General features: G+C 50.4%; 1 protein-coding gene across 1 annotated transcript in view; it reads left to right on the top strand.

The window, feature by feature from the left end:
* Positions 1–16,715, top strand: part of PPP1R7 (protein phosphatase 1 regulatory subunit 7) — a 1,034,080-nt gene that overhangs the window by 114,944 nt on the left and 902,421 nt on the right. Inside the window, exon 2 of the mRNA XM_086943981.1 lies at positions 13,588–13,710. Coding sequence (XP_086800107.1) covers positions 13,588–13,710 — 123 coding nt within the window. The remainder of the gene's footprint in view (positions 1–13,587; positions 13,711–16,715) is intronic.

The following is a 16,715-nucleotide window of genomic DNA, read 5'->3' on the forward strand; positions in this document are numbered from 1 at the left end:
CACCGGATCGATCGAAGTGACTGGGGAGCCGGTCTATGGGGGAGGTTCGTCAATGAAGGCCGCGATGCCCTGTTACAGCTCCCAGACCATCTAATGACGTCCTATGACCACATGAAGGCTGCCCTCCTCACTCGATATGGGCTCACACCCGAAATGTACCGCCAGAGGTTCCGAGACTGCACCCGAATGCCGGGTACAACTTGGGTGGAATATGTGAACTATTTCAGCCGAGCCTTCGAGGGTTGGATCAAGGGGAGCCACGTAACGACCTACGAACAACTTTTTAATCTCATGGTGTGGGTGCACCTCTCCAACAACTGCTTCGTCGAGCTCAGGCAGCACCTCCTCGACAGTAAATTGACTGATCCACGGCAGCTCGCCGCCGAGGCTGACCGATGGGAGAGCACCCGAGTAGGCCGGAGTGGGCCGAACGAACAGAACAGGAACAACCAAGGTCAGCACCGTCCCCGAGGAGGAGGAGGAGGAGGCCTGGGACGGGGAAGAGACACCGTCCCGGCCGCTCCCGCTGCCAGCACCCCGGCCAGCCGGGGCAACCCCCCGATGCGCCCGGGGTTCCGAGCCAATGTCACGTGTCACCGATGCCAGCGAGTCGGCCACTACGCCAATGATCTGAATTGCCCAAAGAACCAGACCCCGGGGACCCGCCAGGTAGCTGCCGTCGCCCTGGGAGGAGAGCAAATCTCCGAAGAACAGGAAGAATACGAACAAGAACAACAAGAGTGGGAACCGGCCGCCATTGTTCTAGCGTGCCTAGGGGGAAGAGACATGATCCCGCGGGCTCCCCTACCCGCCAACACCAGAAAATACAGTCAGTGGGTGAACATTAATGGGCGCAGGGCTGAAGCCCTACGTGACACGGGGGCCAGTGTGACGGCCGTCCGCTGTCACCTGGTGACCCCGGAACAGATCCTGCCGAACATCCTCTGCCCCGTCCGTTCAGCCGACAATTCCGAGAGTCTGTGTCGGATGGCCTGCGTCCCCTTCGAATGGGGAGGAGTCTCCGGCATGTTGAAGGTGACGGTCCGAGATGATGCCCCCGTGGACTGTCTCCTGGGGAATGATCTCGAGAGTTCCCCGTGGGCCGCCGTGGAAAGAAGAGAGCACCTGGGGATGTTGGGCCTCCCGGACTGGGCGTGCGTAACCACCCGGTCCATGGCCGCCCGTGCCATCTCCCTACCTGAAGAACCAGAATGGCCAGCACCTCCTCCCCCGATCGCTCCAGTGGAGGACACCGACCATACCGACCCCCCAGAGCAAACCCCCGAAGGGCTCGCTCAGCTCCAGGACCTTCCCGACCTGGCTCAGTGGCGTCAAGAAGGGGGGCCCACCCAGGAACAGTTCCGTCAAGAGCAGAAGACCTGTCCCTCCCTCGAGGGACTACGACAGCAAGCCCTCGCCCAGAGCGCGGGAGATACCGCCGGAGCCCATTGGATCTATTGGGACAACGACCTGTTGTATAGTGAACAGAGAATCGCGGAGTTAGGGGCCAGTCGAGTGTTGGTGGTGCCCCTCCGTTTTAGAGACTTCTTGTTGAAATTGGCCCACGATGTCCCTCTGGCTGGACACTTGGGACAGGACAAAACCTACAGTCGCCTGGTGACCCACTTTTTCTGGCCAAAGATGAGAAACGACGTCCTCAACCACAGCCGGTCCTGCCCCACGTGCCAGGCCAGCGAGAAGAGCGGCCGCAAACTCAAAGCACCTCTGCAACCCTTCCCAGTTGTTACCACCCCGTTCGAAAGGGTGGGAATAGACATTGTGGGGCCCCTGGACCCCCGAACAGCACAAGGACATCGGTTCATCCTGGTACTGGTGGACCACGCCACCCGCTACCCCGAGGCTGTTCCCCTGCGAACTGTAACAGCCCCGGTGGTCGGCCGGGCCTTAATGGGGATCTTCTCCCGGGTGGGCTTCCCCCGAGAAGTCGTCAGCGACAGAGGCACAAACTTTATTTCAAAATATATGAGATCCCTCTGGCAACAGTGCGGGGTCACCTACCGATTCACGACCCTCTATCACCCTCAAGGAAACGGACTAGTCGAGCGGTTCAACCGCACACTCAAGGGGATGATCGGGGGGTTGGAAGAGCCCCTCCGTCGCCAGTGGGATGTGCTACTCCCGTGCCTCCTCTTCGCCTATCGAGAAGTCCCCCAGAAGTCCCTCGGCTTCAGCCCTTTCGAACTCTTGTACGGACACCCTGTTTGAGGGCCCCTCAGCCTAGTCAAAGAAGGTTGGGAGATGGCCCCCCTGAAGACCCCTCCAGACGTCTTCAAGTTTCTCCTGACCCTACGCAATCAGACCAGACGATTCAGAGAAATAGCAAAAGCGAATCTTGAGGCCAGTCAGGAGGACATGAAGGAATGGTACGATCAAAATGCCTCCTCCATCGAATTCGAACCTGGCCAACAAGTATGGGTGATGTCCCCCACCGAACCGTGTGCCTTGCAGGACAAGTGGACGGGGCCCTTCAAGGTAGTCGAGCGCAAGAGCCCCGTCACCTATCTCATCGATATGGAATCTCCCCGGAACCCCCTCCGGGTCCTCCACGCCAACAGACTCAAACCCCACTTTTTGCGCTCGGAGCTCAGCCTACTGATGGCTACAGACAGTGGAGCGGAAGAAGACTCCGAGCCCCTCCCTGACCTCCTAAGGACCCGTGAGAAAGATGGTTCCGTGGACGGGGTCCGACTCTCGGATGCCCTCACCCCGGAACAGCACCATGACTGCCGGGACCTCCTGCTGCAATTTGCGACCCTGTTTTCCCTCACCCCAGGGGTCACCCCCTGGTGCTTGCACGACGTGGACACTGGGGACAGTCCCCCTATCAGACATCGGGCGTACCGCGTACCAGGTCGGGTACGTGCCTGCATCCAAGAAGAAGTGTCAAAGATGCTCACGCTCGGGGTCATCGAGCCCTCGGACAGCCCCTGGGCCAGCGCGGTCCTGCTGGTCCCCAAAGCTGCTGCCCCCGGCACCACTCCTGAACTCCGATTCTGCGTCGACTATCGGGGTCTGAACGCTGTCACCAGAACCGACGCTCATCCCATCCCCCGAGCAGATGAACTGATCGACCGCATGGGGGCTGCCCGCTACCTCAGCATCTTCGACCTGACAGCGGGTTACTGGCAGATCGGCCTCACCCCCCGGGCTCAAGAACGATCCGCCTTTTCCACCCCCGATGGCCACTACCACTTCAAAGTCATGCCCTTCGGCATGAAGAACACTCCAGCTACTTTTCAGCGACTGGTGAACCAGGTATTGGCGGGACTCGAGGAGTTCAGCGCCGCCTACCTGGACGATATCGCTGTGTACAGCCGCCACTGGTCAGACCACCTCCGCCACCTCCGAGAGGTCCTGCAGGCCCTCCAACAGGCCGGCCTCACAATCAAGGCCAGCAAGTGCCAGATTGGTCAGGGGTCCGTGACCTATCTCGGACACCAAGTGGGAAGCAGTCTGGTGGCCCCTCTTCAACTCAAGATCGCTGCCATCCAGTCCTGGCAGCCTCCAGTCACGCAAACCGAGGTCCGAGCCTTCTTGGGGCTCACCGGATACTACCGGCGGTTTGTGAAGGACAATGGCAGCATTGTGGGGCCCCTCACAGAACTCACATCCAAAAACCACCCGAAGAAGGTCAACTGGACTCCAGACTGTCAAGCGGCCTTCGAGAAGCTGAAGGCCGCCATGTGCACTGCCCCTGTGCTCCAGGCCCCCGACTACAGCCGGGAATTCATCGTACAAACTGATGCCTCCGACCATGGCATCGGGGCGGTCCTCTCCCAGTTGAACCCCGAAGGACTTGACCAACCGGTGGCCTTCATCAGCAGACGCCTACTGGCCCGAGAACAGCGCTGGAGCACCATCGAGAGGGAGGCCTTCGCAGTAGTGTGAGCCCTCAAGAAGCTCCGGCCCTATCTCTTCGGTACCCACTTCCGGGTGCAAACAGATCATCGGCCCCTGCAGTGGGTAATGCAGATGCGGGGGGAAAATCCCAAACTATTGCGTTGGTCCATCTCCCTACAGGGGATGGACTTCACTGTGGAACACCGACCTGGCCAAGACCACGCCAACGCGGATGGCCTGTCACGCTTTTTCCGCCTCGACGAGGAGAGTCCCCAAGAAGATGGGTGACTCTCCCCGCCTTCAGCTGGGGGGGACGCATGTTGGACAGGCCACATGAAGGGCTTGCTCCCTCCCCACATGACAGGGCCCGAGCACCGGCCCTCCAGGTGTTACCCACAGAAGCAACCCACACCCCGTCCCCTACGGGACTCCTGCCCCCGGACATCTCTGTATCATGGGGCCGAGCCACTGTCAGCTCCATCGCCCGGCCCGGCCGCCATCTTGGACACTGCACCACGAGGCCGCATGGCCTCAACTCGACCCTAACCCTGGGCCTGGCCAGGCCCCGACATCCCGGCACCACCATCCTCCCAGGAGGTGAACGGACCACTTGGCAGGTCAATGGGAGAAAGAAGTGTCGATGGCTCTCCCCCGCCAGGTGCCGATCGCCCCCAGCTCCCCCGGTGCTGGCTCCACCCCCCTGCTGGGTGTCTGGACTCCCTCATCCCGGACCTCCCGACCTCCAAGTGCGAGGGTCCGGACATCAAAGGGCGCCAGACCTATAACTGGGGCAGCTCCAGAGCAGGAAGGCAGTTGTATCCTGGAGTCGAGAGACACCGTGAAGAACTCATCCTTGACGGACTGCTGGCGCTGCCGCAGCCCTGCCTTGCGAACTATCGTCCTGCCTGCTGGCGCTGCCGCAACCTTCTGCATCCTTCATCCTCGTCGGGACCTGCTGGCGCTGCCGCGGACCGTTGTAACTACCACCTTCACCGGGAGCTGCTGGCGCTGCCGCGGACCGTCGCTACCTACGATCATCTCGGGACCTGCCGGCGCTGCCGCTGCCCGTCCTCCTAGAACGCCGAGCTCGAGGATTGTGAGCTAACCATCATATCATCGCATCTACCAGATTGGTAACAAGACTGTCCCGCTACCCCCTTTCCCATCCAAGAGACTAGAATCGAGGGGAACCCTGAGTCCTGACCTCCTTGTACCATTCTACCGTACCTAAAGATTGCTTATAAAGAACGTTAAACCTTATCTTTGTGTGGTGTACATCTGTGGGGGGGAAGTTACTCGTCTGTACGATCGCTGGAGACGGCTCTCCCCGGAGACCTCTCCCCCTGTCCTCGGCCGACCCTCCAGGTCCGTCTAACAAGGCCTTAATACTAAACTACATTCTTTAGACTGGCGGTCTTTTATTGAAATTAATGATATTGTGGTCCTACAAGATACGTGGTTATTGGACCCGGTATTCAACTCTGGATATATTAACTTCTATAAACCCGCCATTGCTGCCCGTAGGGGAGACCGATGGGGGGTGTCATCACTTGGGTAAGGCAGTCCGACAGGTATTCAGTTCAGCAGCTGGATACGGAGGGAGAAAATATATACTGATAATTAAGATAAAAAGATGCAGTGTTAAGGACCTTATAATTATCAAAGTATATGCAAGAGGGTTACACGGTGGGAAAGCCTCAGGTACCATTGCCCTCCTAGATCATTATCTTCATATGTATAAAGGAGTGAATGATATAGTGGTGGCCGGTGATTTTAATTGTACGTTTGAGCCCCTGGATTCAAATGATGTTGACTTAGGTCAGGAAGAAGATATACTATGGGATATCCCCCAATTATCTGTGGCACCGATTAGGAAGTGGTCAGAGGCGGCCATACAACTTAGAGTTGTGTGTTTGGAGCATGGACTTAGAGCAGCCAATGGGAGGACTAAGTCTGATAAGCATGGATCACCAACCTATAGTAGTGGGTCAAGAAATAGCTGTATCGACTATATTTTAGTCAATAAGGAATTCTGGCCAAAACTAATAGATATGATGATAGAGGGAAGGGCTGAGAGTGACCATAATCCCTTGGTTCCCAAAACGGTATGGGTGGATAAAAATGTAGACGATGTGCCAACCTCTGGAGTAGGAACCCATCTAAGTAATGATACCAGAAGAGTCAAATGGTCTAAAATAATATTAAAAGAAGACCAGTTGGTGGCTATTAATACTCTGGTGTCCAAAGCAACGGTAGATTTTTTTAAGCTGTCATGACAAGCCAGGATTTGAGTCCAAAGTTGCACTGCTACATAACAAACTTTTTAAGCATTTGAAAGGATATTTTATCACTAAAACATTAACTAGGAATGAATCTGCAAAGGCTTCCAATGATTCTTGGTACGGGAACACATGTAAACTGGCTTATAAAGCTCTAGCCTTGGCAATTAGATCTAAGCACAGGGATAGTATCCATCAAGCTCGTGTGGCGTATAAGCTGGCACAATATGAAGCAAAGAAGGAGTGGGATGAGGCCTATTGGCAGGAGCTGTATGGTGCTAGCCTAGAAAGTAACATGGTTGGATTTTGGTATTTGTTGAAGTGGGGCAAGGGTAGCACCAGCCAACCACCGAATAACCATGTAGCACCCGAGCTATGGGTCTCTCTTTAATAATCAATTTGCTGTTGATCCGGGAGAACTTGATCTACCTCAGGGGCTCTTGGAAAACAAATTGATCTCCCTGTATTGAGCTTTACCACACAGGAGGTAGAAGCTGCTTTAAATAGTGTGCGGAGTGGTAGAGCCCCTGGGCTTGATTGTGTTCCTGCAGACTTGTTTTTATATAATAAGGCTCTTTGGATACCATATATACAAATTCTTGTAAATGCAATTGCGAAAGGTACCCCAATCCCGGAATCCTGGAAAGGTGCGGAGATTTTACCCATTTTAAAAAAAGGGGATAGATCAGATCCTGGAAATTATAGGCCCATTAGCCTGATTGATTGCTTGTAAAAGGTGACGGCCAGGCTTGTGCTAACCCGTATTTTAAACTGGATTGATGACTATAATATTCTATCCCCGTTACAAGCTGGGTTTCCGCTCCCACCAAAGTACAATAGACAAGGTTTTAAGATTTGTTCTAATTTATTGGCGTGTTATCCTCAACGGCGGAAGAATCTACGCCGCATTTGTAGACTTAAAGTCGGCTTTTACTTGGTTCCTAGAGCCAGGCTGTGGGATGTTTATGCCGAACAGGGTTTGCCCCGGGACTTGTTGTCTTTTTTGATTAAACTCCATCAAGGTAACTATGCTCAAGCTCGCTGGGGTTTGCATGGCCAAGTGACCGATAGATTTAAGGTCGATAAAGGGGTCGGGCAGGGGTGTTTATTGGCGCCTACTTTATTTTCACTCTATATTAACAAGGTGACGAAATACTATGCCGACCATCCTACTGACGCCCCGACTTTAAATGGTAGTAAAATACCTTTGTTAATGTTTGCCGATGATACTCTGTTATTATCAAAAACTCCGCAAGGTCTCCAGACGGCAATTACAAGATTTGAGTTATTCTGTAAGGACTACGGTCTTGTCATAAATGTAGACAAGTCCAAGTTTATGGTTCTCCATAAACAGAAATTAGTAAAGGGGTTAGTCACTATGAATAACATTGTACTGGAGCAGGCTAATGTTTTTACGTATCTAGGTATTACTTTAAGTTCAAATCTCAAGTGGAATCCAAACCTGGACATGTTATTGCTCACATATGCCCAACTGTCTGGAGCCCTGGTTAAAGAACATTGCTAATCCCATACTAAACCGATTGCCCCTATACTGAAAATTTACAATGCAAAAATCTCAGCTTCAGTATTGTATGGAGCAGAATTATGGGGCTTTAGTAACCTAACTGCACTATCAACCCTGCAAAATAAATTTATGAGGTGTATTACGGGCTTACCACAATCTACTCCACTTCTACCAGTCTTTTATGATTTAGGATGTCAGTATCTGGAGGACGTGGCCCGCTTTAGACCCCTGGCCTACTGGCGAAGGCTTTGGGTTACCCCAGAGCTTACCGATTATGATTATGCCCTTCTGGAGGTCAGGGATACTCCTGGTGCAGGTAGAATTCCGTGGCTAAAGCAGATCAAGCAAATACTGGGCAACTTGGGTTTGAACTTGTTGTGGCAAATTCCAACTAACGCTACATTCCCTTCCCGCAAAGAGCTTAAAGTACAATATTGGAACATGGTTACGATAAAACGTTTTTCGACGATGACTAGTACTTCCCTGTCTAGTGTATACTTAGAGTCTAAACATGTACCCATCTATGGAAAATACTGGGACCTTATAACGGTCCCATGTGATAGGAAACGGTTCCATCAATTTAGGATAGGTGCTCTTCCTATCAATTCATTTACAGGCAAATGGGGTGCAGGCTCAAGTATGAACTGGCCGTTTTGTCCAACTGAATTGGAATCTATTAGCCATGTTCTATTTATTTGCCCGCTTACCGGAATGTGAGGCATAAATGATTAAAGTCGATTTGTCAGTCCATGAGGATTACCTCAGGCATTGAGGCTATACGGATTTTAAAAACTGATGAGAATGAGTCAAGTATAATTGCTATCTCAAAATTTTTACACATCATGTGGATTATTCGCGCTTATGTATTGCTTGACCAACGAATGTAAAGGTGTGATGGTAAATCAGTTTTATTGATACCTGGTATTTATATGGTGATTTTTTTTTAATGCTTATTATTGTATAATGAATTTTATACTAATTTATTGTAAATTTGCACAACCGGATTATGTACTTTGGATCAACCTATAGGGTTTTGTGTTAAGAAAAACTCCAAATGTCTTATGGTTATTATTTTAAACTGTAAATGTCTTTTACGATTAAGTGATCGAATAAAGACTATTATGACCTGACCTGAGTGGCAAGACGCACTGAAAGAAGATGCAACTATACGGTTTAAAATGTTATCATGAATGGGTGGTCCGTGTTGAGAAGGTTGTCAGATGAGCTTAGAAGTTGGACCACCGTGCTGAAGGAAATCGGTATAGAGGGTGATTTGATCATGAGAGGTATAGGGTGGTTGTATTTTCTTGTGTAAAGAAGTGTCTGTTACAGCTAGCTTTTGCTGGACATTCTAGATTAACTTCTAGTAAGAAAAAAAGTAAGTTATTGTATTGGTGGCCATCTTTGGATCCCTTTGTAAATACTGTAGTGGGGGCTTGTAATGCCCATCAAACTGCAGATAGGCATTTGATGGGGAAGAAATCTCCATTAAGTCCTGTTGAGTTGCCAACATGTCCATGGGAAACATTGGCAGATGATTTTTTTGGGTCATCCTAATGGAAGTAATTACCTGAATTTTCTGTAAACTACCTTTCAAAATTGATAGGTTAAAGATTTGGACAGAAAGCTGATGACCTAGTTTTTGTGGAGTTTCTTTTTTTTGTGAGCAACAGGCACGCATCAAAACAAGGTCAAAGGGAGTCTCACAGAGTGACTTTCATTGGCCCTGGTTTGATTTGTGCCTGTTATGGGCAATAGGCCAGTCACACAATTGGGGTACCATTTTTATTGGAACAAGTGGAGGAACAGTGGAGGTGTGTCCTTGAGGTTACTAGAAGTATACATCACAGAAATCAAGGAAAATGTTGATTTTATTCAAACTTTGGGATCTACAAGGCATTGTTTGTAGGAAAATGTAATGGGATCCACACAAGGCACACCATCTTGGACTGTATCAGTTATTTCGTTTTCAGAAGTGCTTGGCTTTAGGAGGTTTCCCCAAGTGGCAGCTGACCCAAGCCTGAAAATGCAGCCATTCAGTATAGAAGTGGGACCATATTGGGGCTTAGCCCAACTCTGCTATCCATGTTGGGGCTTAGCCCAACTCTGCTATCCATGTTTCAAAAAATAAATAAAATACAATTGTCCCTTCTTGCCATAAAAATGTGGATGCTTTAGTCCCTAGGTTTGCAGAAAGAATGTTGGGGTCATATTGTAGTTGGAAGCTAGGGCTGATGTGTAGACTGGTGAGCAGGCCACCCTCACGTCTTGTAGCAATAAAAAAGCACCCTTTTGTCTAGTGGGCTTTCTGCACTCTCCCCCTCCTCCCCAGTGGGGCAGATTGGAGTTAGACATCTTATCTGGAACCACGAGGGGGGTAGAAAGACTGTTTCGGTTTGTTTCACATGAGAGGCTATGCCTGATAATTGGTAGGGCCGCCCCCACCCTTTTTGTCACAAAATATCCCTGGTGCCTATTGAGCTTTCTGCCCCAGGGGCGTGCAGAAAGAGTTTTAGGCCTGGGGTAGGTGGGCGAGCATTAACCCACTGCTATGGAGAGCTCACACCTCCAAATACATTGCCTAGTCTGGTGTTTTAGTATCTTTTCTGTCCACTGGGGAGGGGTAGGGCAGATTAGAGAAACACCGTTCTACTACAGATGGGGAGGGGTGTTATTTGTGTGGGTGGGCTCTAGGCCCGATGCCTGTGTCCCACCCCCCCGTCTCACCCCCCCCCCCCAATTTTACTACAGAAAAAAACAATCCCTGGTGTCTTGTGTGCTCTCTGCCATCCCCTCCATCTCTTCCCCCTTGGGGAGGAGAATGGAGGTAACAAACTTCAATCTGCCTTGGGTGGGGTGGGGGAGGGGGGAGGGGGGACGGGGGAGGGTGGGGGACGGGGGCAGAAAGACTTTGGGGCCTGAAGGGAGAGCGCTAACCCATTGCAAGGGGGCAACTCTTACCCCCTCCCCCCCCCCCCAAGTAAAATAGTGCCTAGTGTCTAGTGGGTTGATCCTTGCTTAGGGATCATCCTCCTGAGGCTAGGGAAAGGTACCATTGGAAGTGGAGATTTTCCCCTTTACAGTGGAATCTCTACCGATTTCATCGGTGCTCGGGAATGCTGAGATATATCCCCAAACACATGCAGGAAAAGTGAATTGAGCTTATTGGCTTATTTCTCTTTCTCTGAAATGACATCAGTGCGCCATGCTTGCTTAATTCAATGAAAGTTAAACCCCTCTGATGCTCGTGCAAAGGGATTTCCTGCCTCTGGTGCCAGGAAGATTTCAGATTTCAGATTAGCTTTATTCGATTTTTGAATTTAAAATCATAAAAGCAACAACAAAACATAGATAAATACAACAATATATATCAATTTCTAAAACACGATTAAATTGATAAGAGAGGACAGCTAATCAAATAGAAAAACAATTTAAAACAATACCCTGTCAAATGGAACACCTCTAGGACACACAGTGCTATTAGGTCGGAAAGTGCGTTTTTTGAACAAAGGTTCGAATCTGTTAAGAGCTAGGAAGCTAGGGGCACTAGGTACACATGGTCCCCCACCCCAGACGTTATAATTGTTTACTGCTGTTCTTGATGACGGAATAGGTGGGATGCTCGGATAAAAGTCATGTAAATCCCAGATGCGAATTGGGCCATCCCACTCTTTGTGCTTGCATGATCGTAAAAAAGGGACTATGTTCATGTGCTTGAATTTAATTAGCACCAAATCCCCAGGGATGGTTTTTGGCAGCGCGCCCAGCCACCCCACCCTCCTGACACTTAAAATTCCACCATCTAAGTTAGGTGGCAGGGGTCTGTTGGTCTGTAGCCAGGGCATGACCTTGTTTAAAAGGTCTTGACGTGTTTCATATTTTCCCTGGCTTGAAGGTGGGACCCCAGATATGACTGACACATAAGGGGCGGCTTCAGGTGGCAAGTCAATTCGTAGCATTTTAACAGGTTCGGGTTTGGCCTCAGTATGTTTTATCAGCGGGTGAATTTTGGCCGGTTTGAGGCCTGTAGCAGGCGACAATGTTTGCGAGGAGGCGTTCTTACGGAGATTTGATTTAGGTATTTCCGGAATAGTGAGGGGGATAGGACAGTTGGAAAATACCGGTTTTATACTTGGTGAAATGTGCGTTTTCATTGTTTGTTCAATGCTGGATAACCTGTCCCCCCAAATCGTTAATTTTGGTCACCAGTGGTGATATGAGAGATGTTAGCAAATGTTCAAGCTCGGCCAACAAAGATGGTTGAAGGGGTGATGCACGGTTTTCTATTTTTCCATACACCGTCTCCCCCATCGGTGTAATTGGGTTGGAGGGGAGAAGAGCAGGACAAGTACGTACAATTGGATTTTTGGCTTGCTTCTCTTTAACAATATCGCCATTGCGAATGTTAAACTCCGCCGGAGGTGTATTGGCTAAGGTTTTGTGTTTAGTCAAGTGAAGCAGTGGATCCAGCAGGGTGGCGTTTACATCATCTGGACTGGTGTCCTTGCTTATGGTGGGCAGTATGTCCGGTATATAATTGGTTCCACATAGTGCGTTCAGATCCTCCCAGAAGGACATAATGAAAAAGCAGTATGGCTAGGAAAGTCACAATATGAAAAATGAAATTTCAGTATCTCTTCATAGGAATTGTCAGATGGGTGGCCCGTCCCGACCTCCTTTGGCCTCCGAGGGCCACAGAGGGCCCGCCCTTAGCCCGGCTGGTCCCGCGCGCGTCCCGCGAGGCGGGAGGGGCGGCTGCCACTTATGCGCCTCCGGGCGCTGCAGAATGCTCCGGCGTTTCGGCGCCCCCGGTGGCAGTGAGGTGATGCCGGGATTTGAAGTCTTTGGTCTCTCCCCGCCGCGACCGCGATGTCAGGAGCGGCGTCGGTGGGGGGTAGAGCGAGTGCAGCAGCAGTGGGTATGATGCAGATAGAGGAGCTGGGCCCCCACAGGTAAGAGCCCCCGCCAGCAATAGACCCCCGCTCAGCAGCAGGGGCGGCTGCCACTTATGCGCCTCCGGGCGCTGCAGAATGCTCCGGCGTTTCGGCGCCCCCGGTGGCAGTGAGGTGATGCCGGGATTTGAAGTCTTTGGTCTCTCCCCGCCGCGACCGCGATGTCAGGAGCGGCGTCGGTGGGGGGGGAGAGCGAGTGCAGCAGCAGTGGGTATGATGCAGATAGAGGAGCTGGGCCCCCACAGGTAAGAGCCCCCGCCAGCAATAGACCCCCAGGAAGTGCTGGAGCCGTACTCAGCACCTGAGCACTGGTGCTGCTGTAGTCTCCTGCACGTCCTTAGCCCCCAAGGGGTTAGAAATGTGAAACGTTATGGTGCAATTCCCGCTTTTTGTACACAATCATGATTGTCTCACAGCAGCCCAAATTGTGTACATCACTATTGTCCCTTTGCTAGGTTTGTGCTACATAAATATCAATGCAGTCGCCTGATAATGTATTACTTCATTTCTAATTTGGAACAGTTATCGCTCATAGTGAAGTACGGCTTTGCTTTATGAAACTTGCAAGTAAATACGTGTGAATTATTTGCAGGACCGTAGCAGAGGAGGGGCAATGAGGGATTACATATATTTTGTGAAGAAGGAAGTGTATTATTTCTTTTACAAACACATAAACACACATTGGCCGTTCATGAAAATAAGAATAAACTGCTGTGAATTATCCAAAATATGTGAAGTCTGGTTTAGTTAAAGATAATTTTGAGTTAATCAGAGACGAAATGTTTGTGAGCAGAGAAAGGAAACCTAAATCTCCCTATAAGGGCTTCAGGGAGTGGCTAGAGACTCTTGTTTTTTTTAAATGGGTGAAGTATGGGAAAGTTCCTGTGTAAAAGCAATGAATGCTGAGAGTTAGTGGGTACTTGGTTTTTGAAGTACATTTTGATCTGTCTTTTGTCCCCTGTTCCTTCAGTTGACAAGAAAGCGGAATCTGAAGAGTCGGGGGATGAAGAAAGCAAGAAGCATCTGACTGAACTATTGACACTGCGCTTACTACAGAGAAGTCGGGATGACCTCAATGGAGAGGTCACTACAGGTATGAAGTCTGACTGTTGAGATGCTGAGGGTTTTGGTGGGATTGAATTCAGGGTATGACGTTTTCGGCCTTTTTAATGTAACAGGAAAGGCATAGTTGCAGAACATGCAAAATTTTAAGATTCCAACGCTTCTTGGATGCCATATGGTTGTAAAAATTGTGAAGCAAGGGGGCATGGCTAGTCATCATGACCGTGTGGACACGTTCCACGTGAGCTCTGCTTTTTACACTGCGGATCTGCGCTTTTCCACGTACACCCACCGCTCGAACTTACTGCAGTGTAGAGCGGAGGGCGAAGCGGCACACTACAGAGACCTTTCGACCTCGACCATCTGGGAGAGCTGGGCAACCGAGGCACAGTCAGGGTTAGATTGGCATTAAAAATCGGCCTGGGCACTCCAAAAACAAAACAAAAAAGAAAGTGGCCCACATTTACACAGTGCCTTTCCACAAAACACTCCTTCGGCGAAGTGTTATAAGAAGAAGGGGGGTGGTTCTGACAGAGGCATGTTTTCTTAACTTTACTTAGTTTTAAAAAATGCATAGATTATTTCACACTGGTGAAACACACCAGAAAACAAGTGAGGCCACTTCTACTCGGGTCCCTGCCCCGCTCAATATGCGTACCATAATGGGCCGGCCCAGAGAGAGAAAGGGAGTAACACCTCAGCCCCTTTGATAAAGGGAGATAATGGAGGCCCATCTGGCACCCACTGGGCCGCTGGCTGTATCCAAACAACACAGACACTGCCCAAGTCGCCCCCCAGGCTGCCCAAAAATGCAGCCCACAGCTGGAACTCGGATACCGGCCTCTCGACCATTGCCCAAGTGCCCGCCTTACCAATCCGACCCTGGGCACAGCATGTGGAGTGGTGCGGCTGGGCAGAGAAAATTGCGACAGCAGCGTGAGCCCTATCCCGACCTGGGTGGAGAGAGCAGCTCTGGTGATGCGAAAGTGGTGAACCAGAATGATAGGAGGCATCGGACTGGTCCTGCCTTCTGAAGAAGAAGTATTAGGGCTGCACCGGCACCTCCATCCTGATCACAGCTTCATGGAGGAATACAGAGCTAGTAAATGGCGGTGGGAGTTGCACCTTACTGGGAGACCCTAGTTATGATCGGAACCGTCTAAGCTGAAGGTGCTGTGGCCGGGTCATAGTGCCCGGATTTCAAGATAAGCAAAATCGTTTTTTTTTTTTTTTTATAGGAAAGTGAAGTCTGCATTATTCGGCGAGCTGTATAATTAAAGCCTGACCAATGGCATCTTAGTGAGCCTGGAGATGTGATGTCTTGGACACTCAGCAGGGGGACAACGGATAAGTGCGGCCTTCTAGACGGAATTGATGGTGGAATTCCCCCTTCTCATTCCTTGGATCTTTAGGACCTACACGTAGAGTTTGGGAAACTCTGGAAGCTGCACAGTCAGTTGTTGCCCTTTGGTGAAGCAGTTCTCCATACGATCCGAGGAAAAGAACTCCCGCTCCATAAGACATGCACAGGGCTTCTACTTGCTGCGGGAAGACATCACAGTGAGGTCTATGCCCCGCTAGAGGTGACTTCCTTGGTGATCCTGAGGGTGGAGTACTAGGGTTAGACTGGAAGGAACCCGGAGGGCCCTCAGGGGTGTACTTTGCTGTCCATGATTGGTCCTTGCTGCCTGACATCAGGCTAATACAACCTACCCTGAGGGCATGTCTATGTTAGACACGATGTTTTTATGCCCTGATGCTCCTGGTACACTAACCACGGAGGCACTCTGACCAACCCACAAGCTCCTTTGCCACTCAAAAAAGTGCAGGCCAACAGAGTATTGAGCTATTTCACCCCAGCAGAGGCCAGAACGGAGAGTGCACAACCACCCCTGGAGGAGTGCATAGCACTGACTAGGGACGAGCTCCTTTCCGCATTACGAGATTTTAAGAAGGAGCTGAAAGAGAACATTAAAAAAAGATATTAATGCTTCCTTTGAATCCTTTAAAGCAGGTATTCTCACCTGATCTCCCTCCAATCTGATGTGGACTCTGTGGATACTCGCACTCTTGATATAGAAACAAAAGATCAAGAAATGGACCAACGACTGGTTCCAGTGGAGGAGGGGATGACCGCTTTGCAGGCACAGCTGCAGTCTACCCTCCTGAAGTACAAACATTTAGAAAACCGCTCCAGCAACGTTAATAAAAAAGTGTGAGCCCTGGATGAGGGCAGTGCGGGTCCAGAGCTTAAGGCCATTATATTGGGCCTCTTTTCGAACCTATTGGGAGATGAACCCCAAGAGGTGCGGTTGGGTTGTGTCCACAGAGTGGGCCCTTGAGTTCCTGGAAGAGGCAGACAGCCCAGAGAAGTTCCTTAAGAAATTAGGTCCTTCAAGATTTAAGAATTGGTCCTCCAGAGAGCTAGGAAGCATGACACAATCGAATTTCAGGGGCCATCTGCTCTCTATTCCAAGATGTTGCTCAGGCTACTTTGGCTCACTGTTTTCAGTTTCGTCCCATTACTCAAGCTTGGAAGGCCACCCAAACCAAATGTAGATGGACCTGTCCTTTTGGCATAGCCTTCGAATATAATAATAAACACGGTCACTTCACCAAGATGGCCGAAACAGCTTCCCTTCTGGGTCTTGAGGCCGTGGCCTAGCCAAACCAGGCTAGACCTGCAGAACAGGTGGCGTCGAAGCCTCATGAGCAGTGCCCACCAAGAGCCTAGCAAATGTAAAAGAAGGGAGGCAAGGATCAAGGGCAATGAGGGGGAGGGCCCCCACCTCCTTTTTAGGTCGAGCCTAGCGGCAGCTGACATTCGCGGCTCGCTCTGCAAGACTGCTGTAGTAGAGTATGGGAGAGAAACTGCACCCACTCTCCACCCATATTTTTCATTGTCTTGTGTCATAGTCTTTTGTAAATGCTGCCTTCGGATTCGTTAATTGGCTTGTTAGTCTCTCCTTACTACAGCCTTGTCTTCATTTGTAACGTCCCATGGCTACTGGCCCCTTTACTTTGGCTGTTACATGG

This window comes from Lissotriton vulgaris, chromosome 11 (genome assembly GCF_964263255.1).
Source record: "Lissotriton vulgaris chromosome 11, aLisVul1.2, whole genome shotgun sequence".
In the NCBI taxonomy this organism is placed as follows: Eukaryota; Metazoa; Chordata; class Amphibia; order Caudata; family Salamandridae; genus Lissotriton; species Lissotriton vulgaris.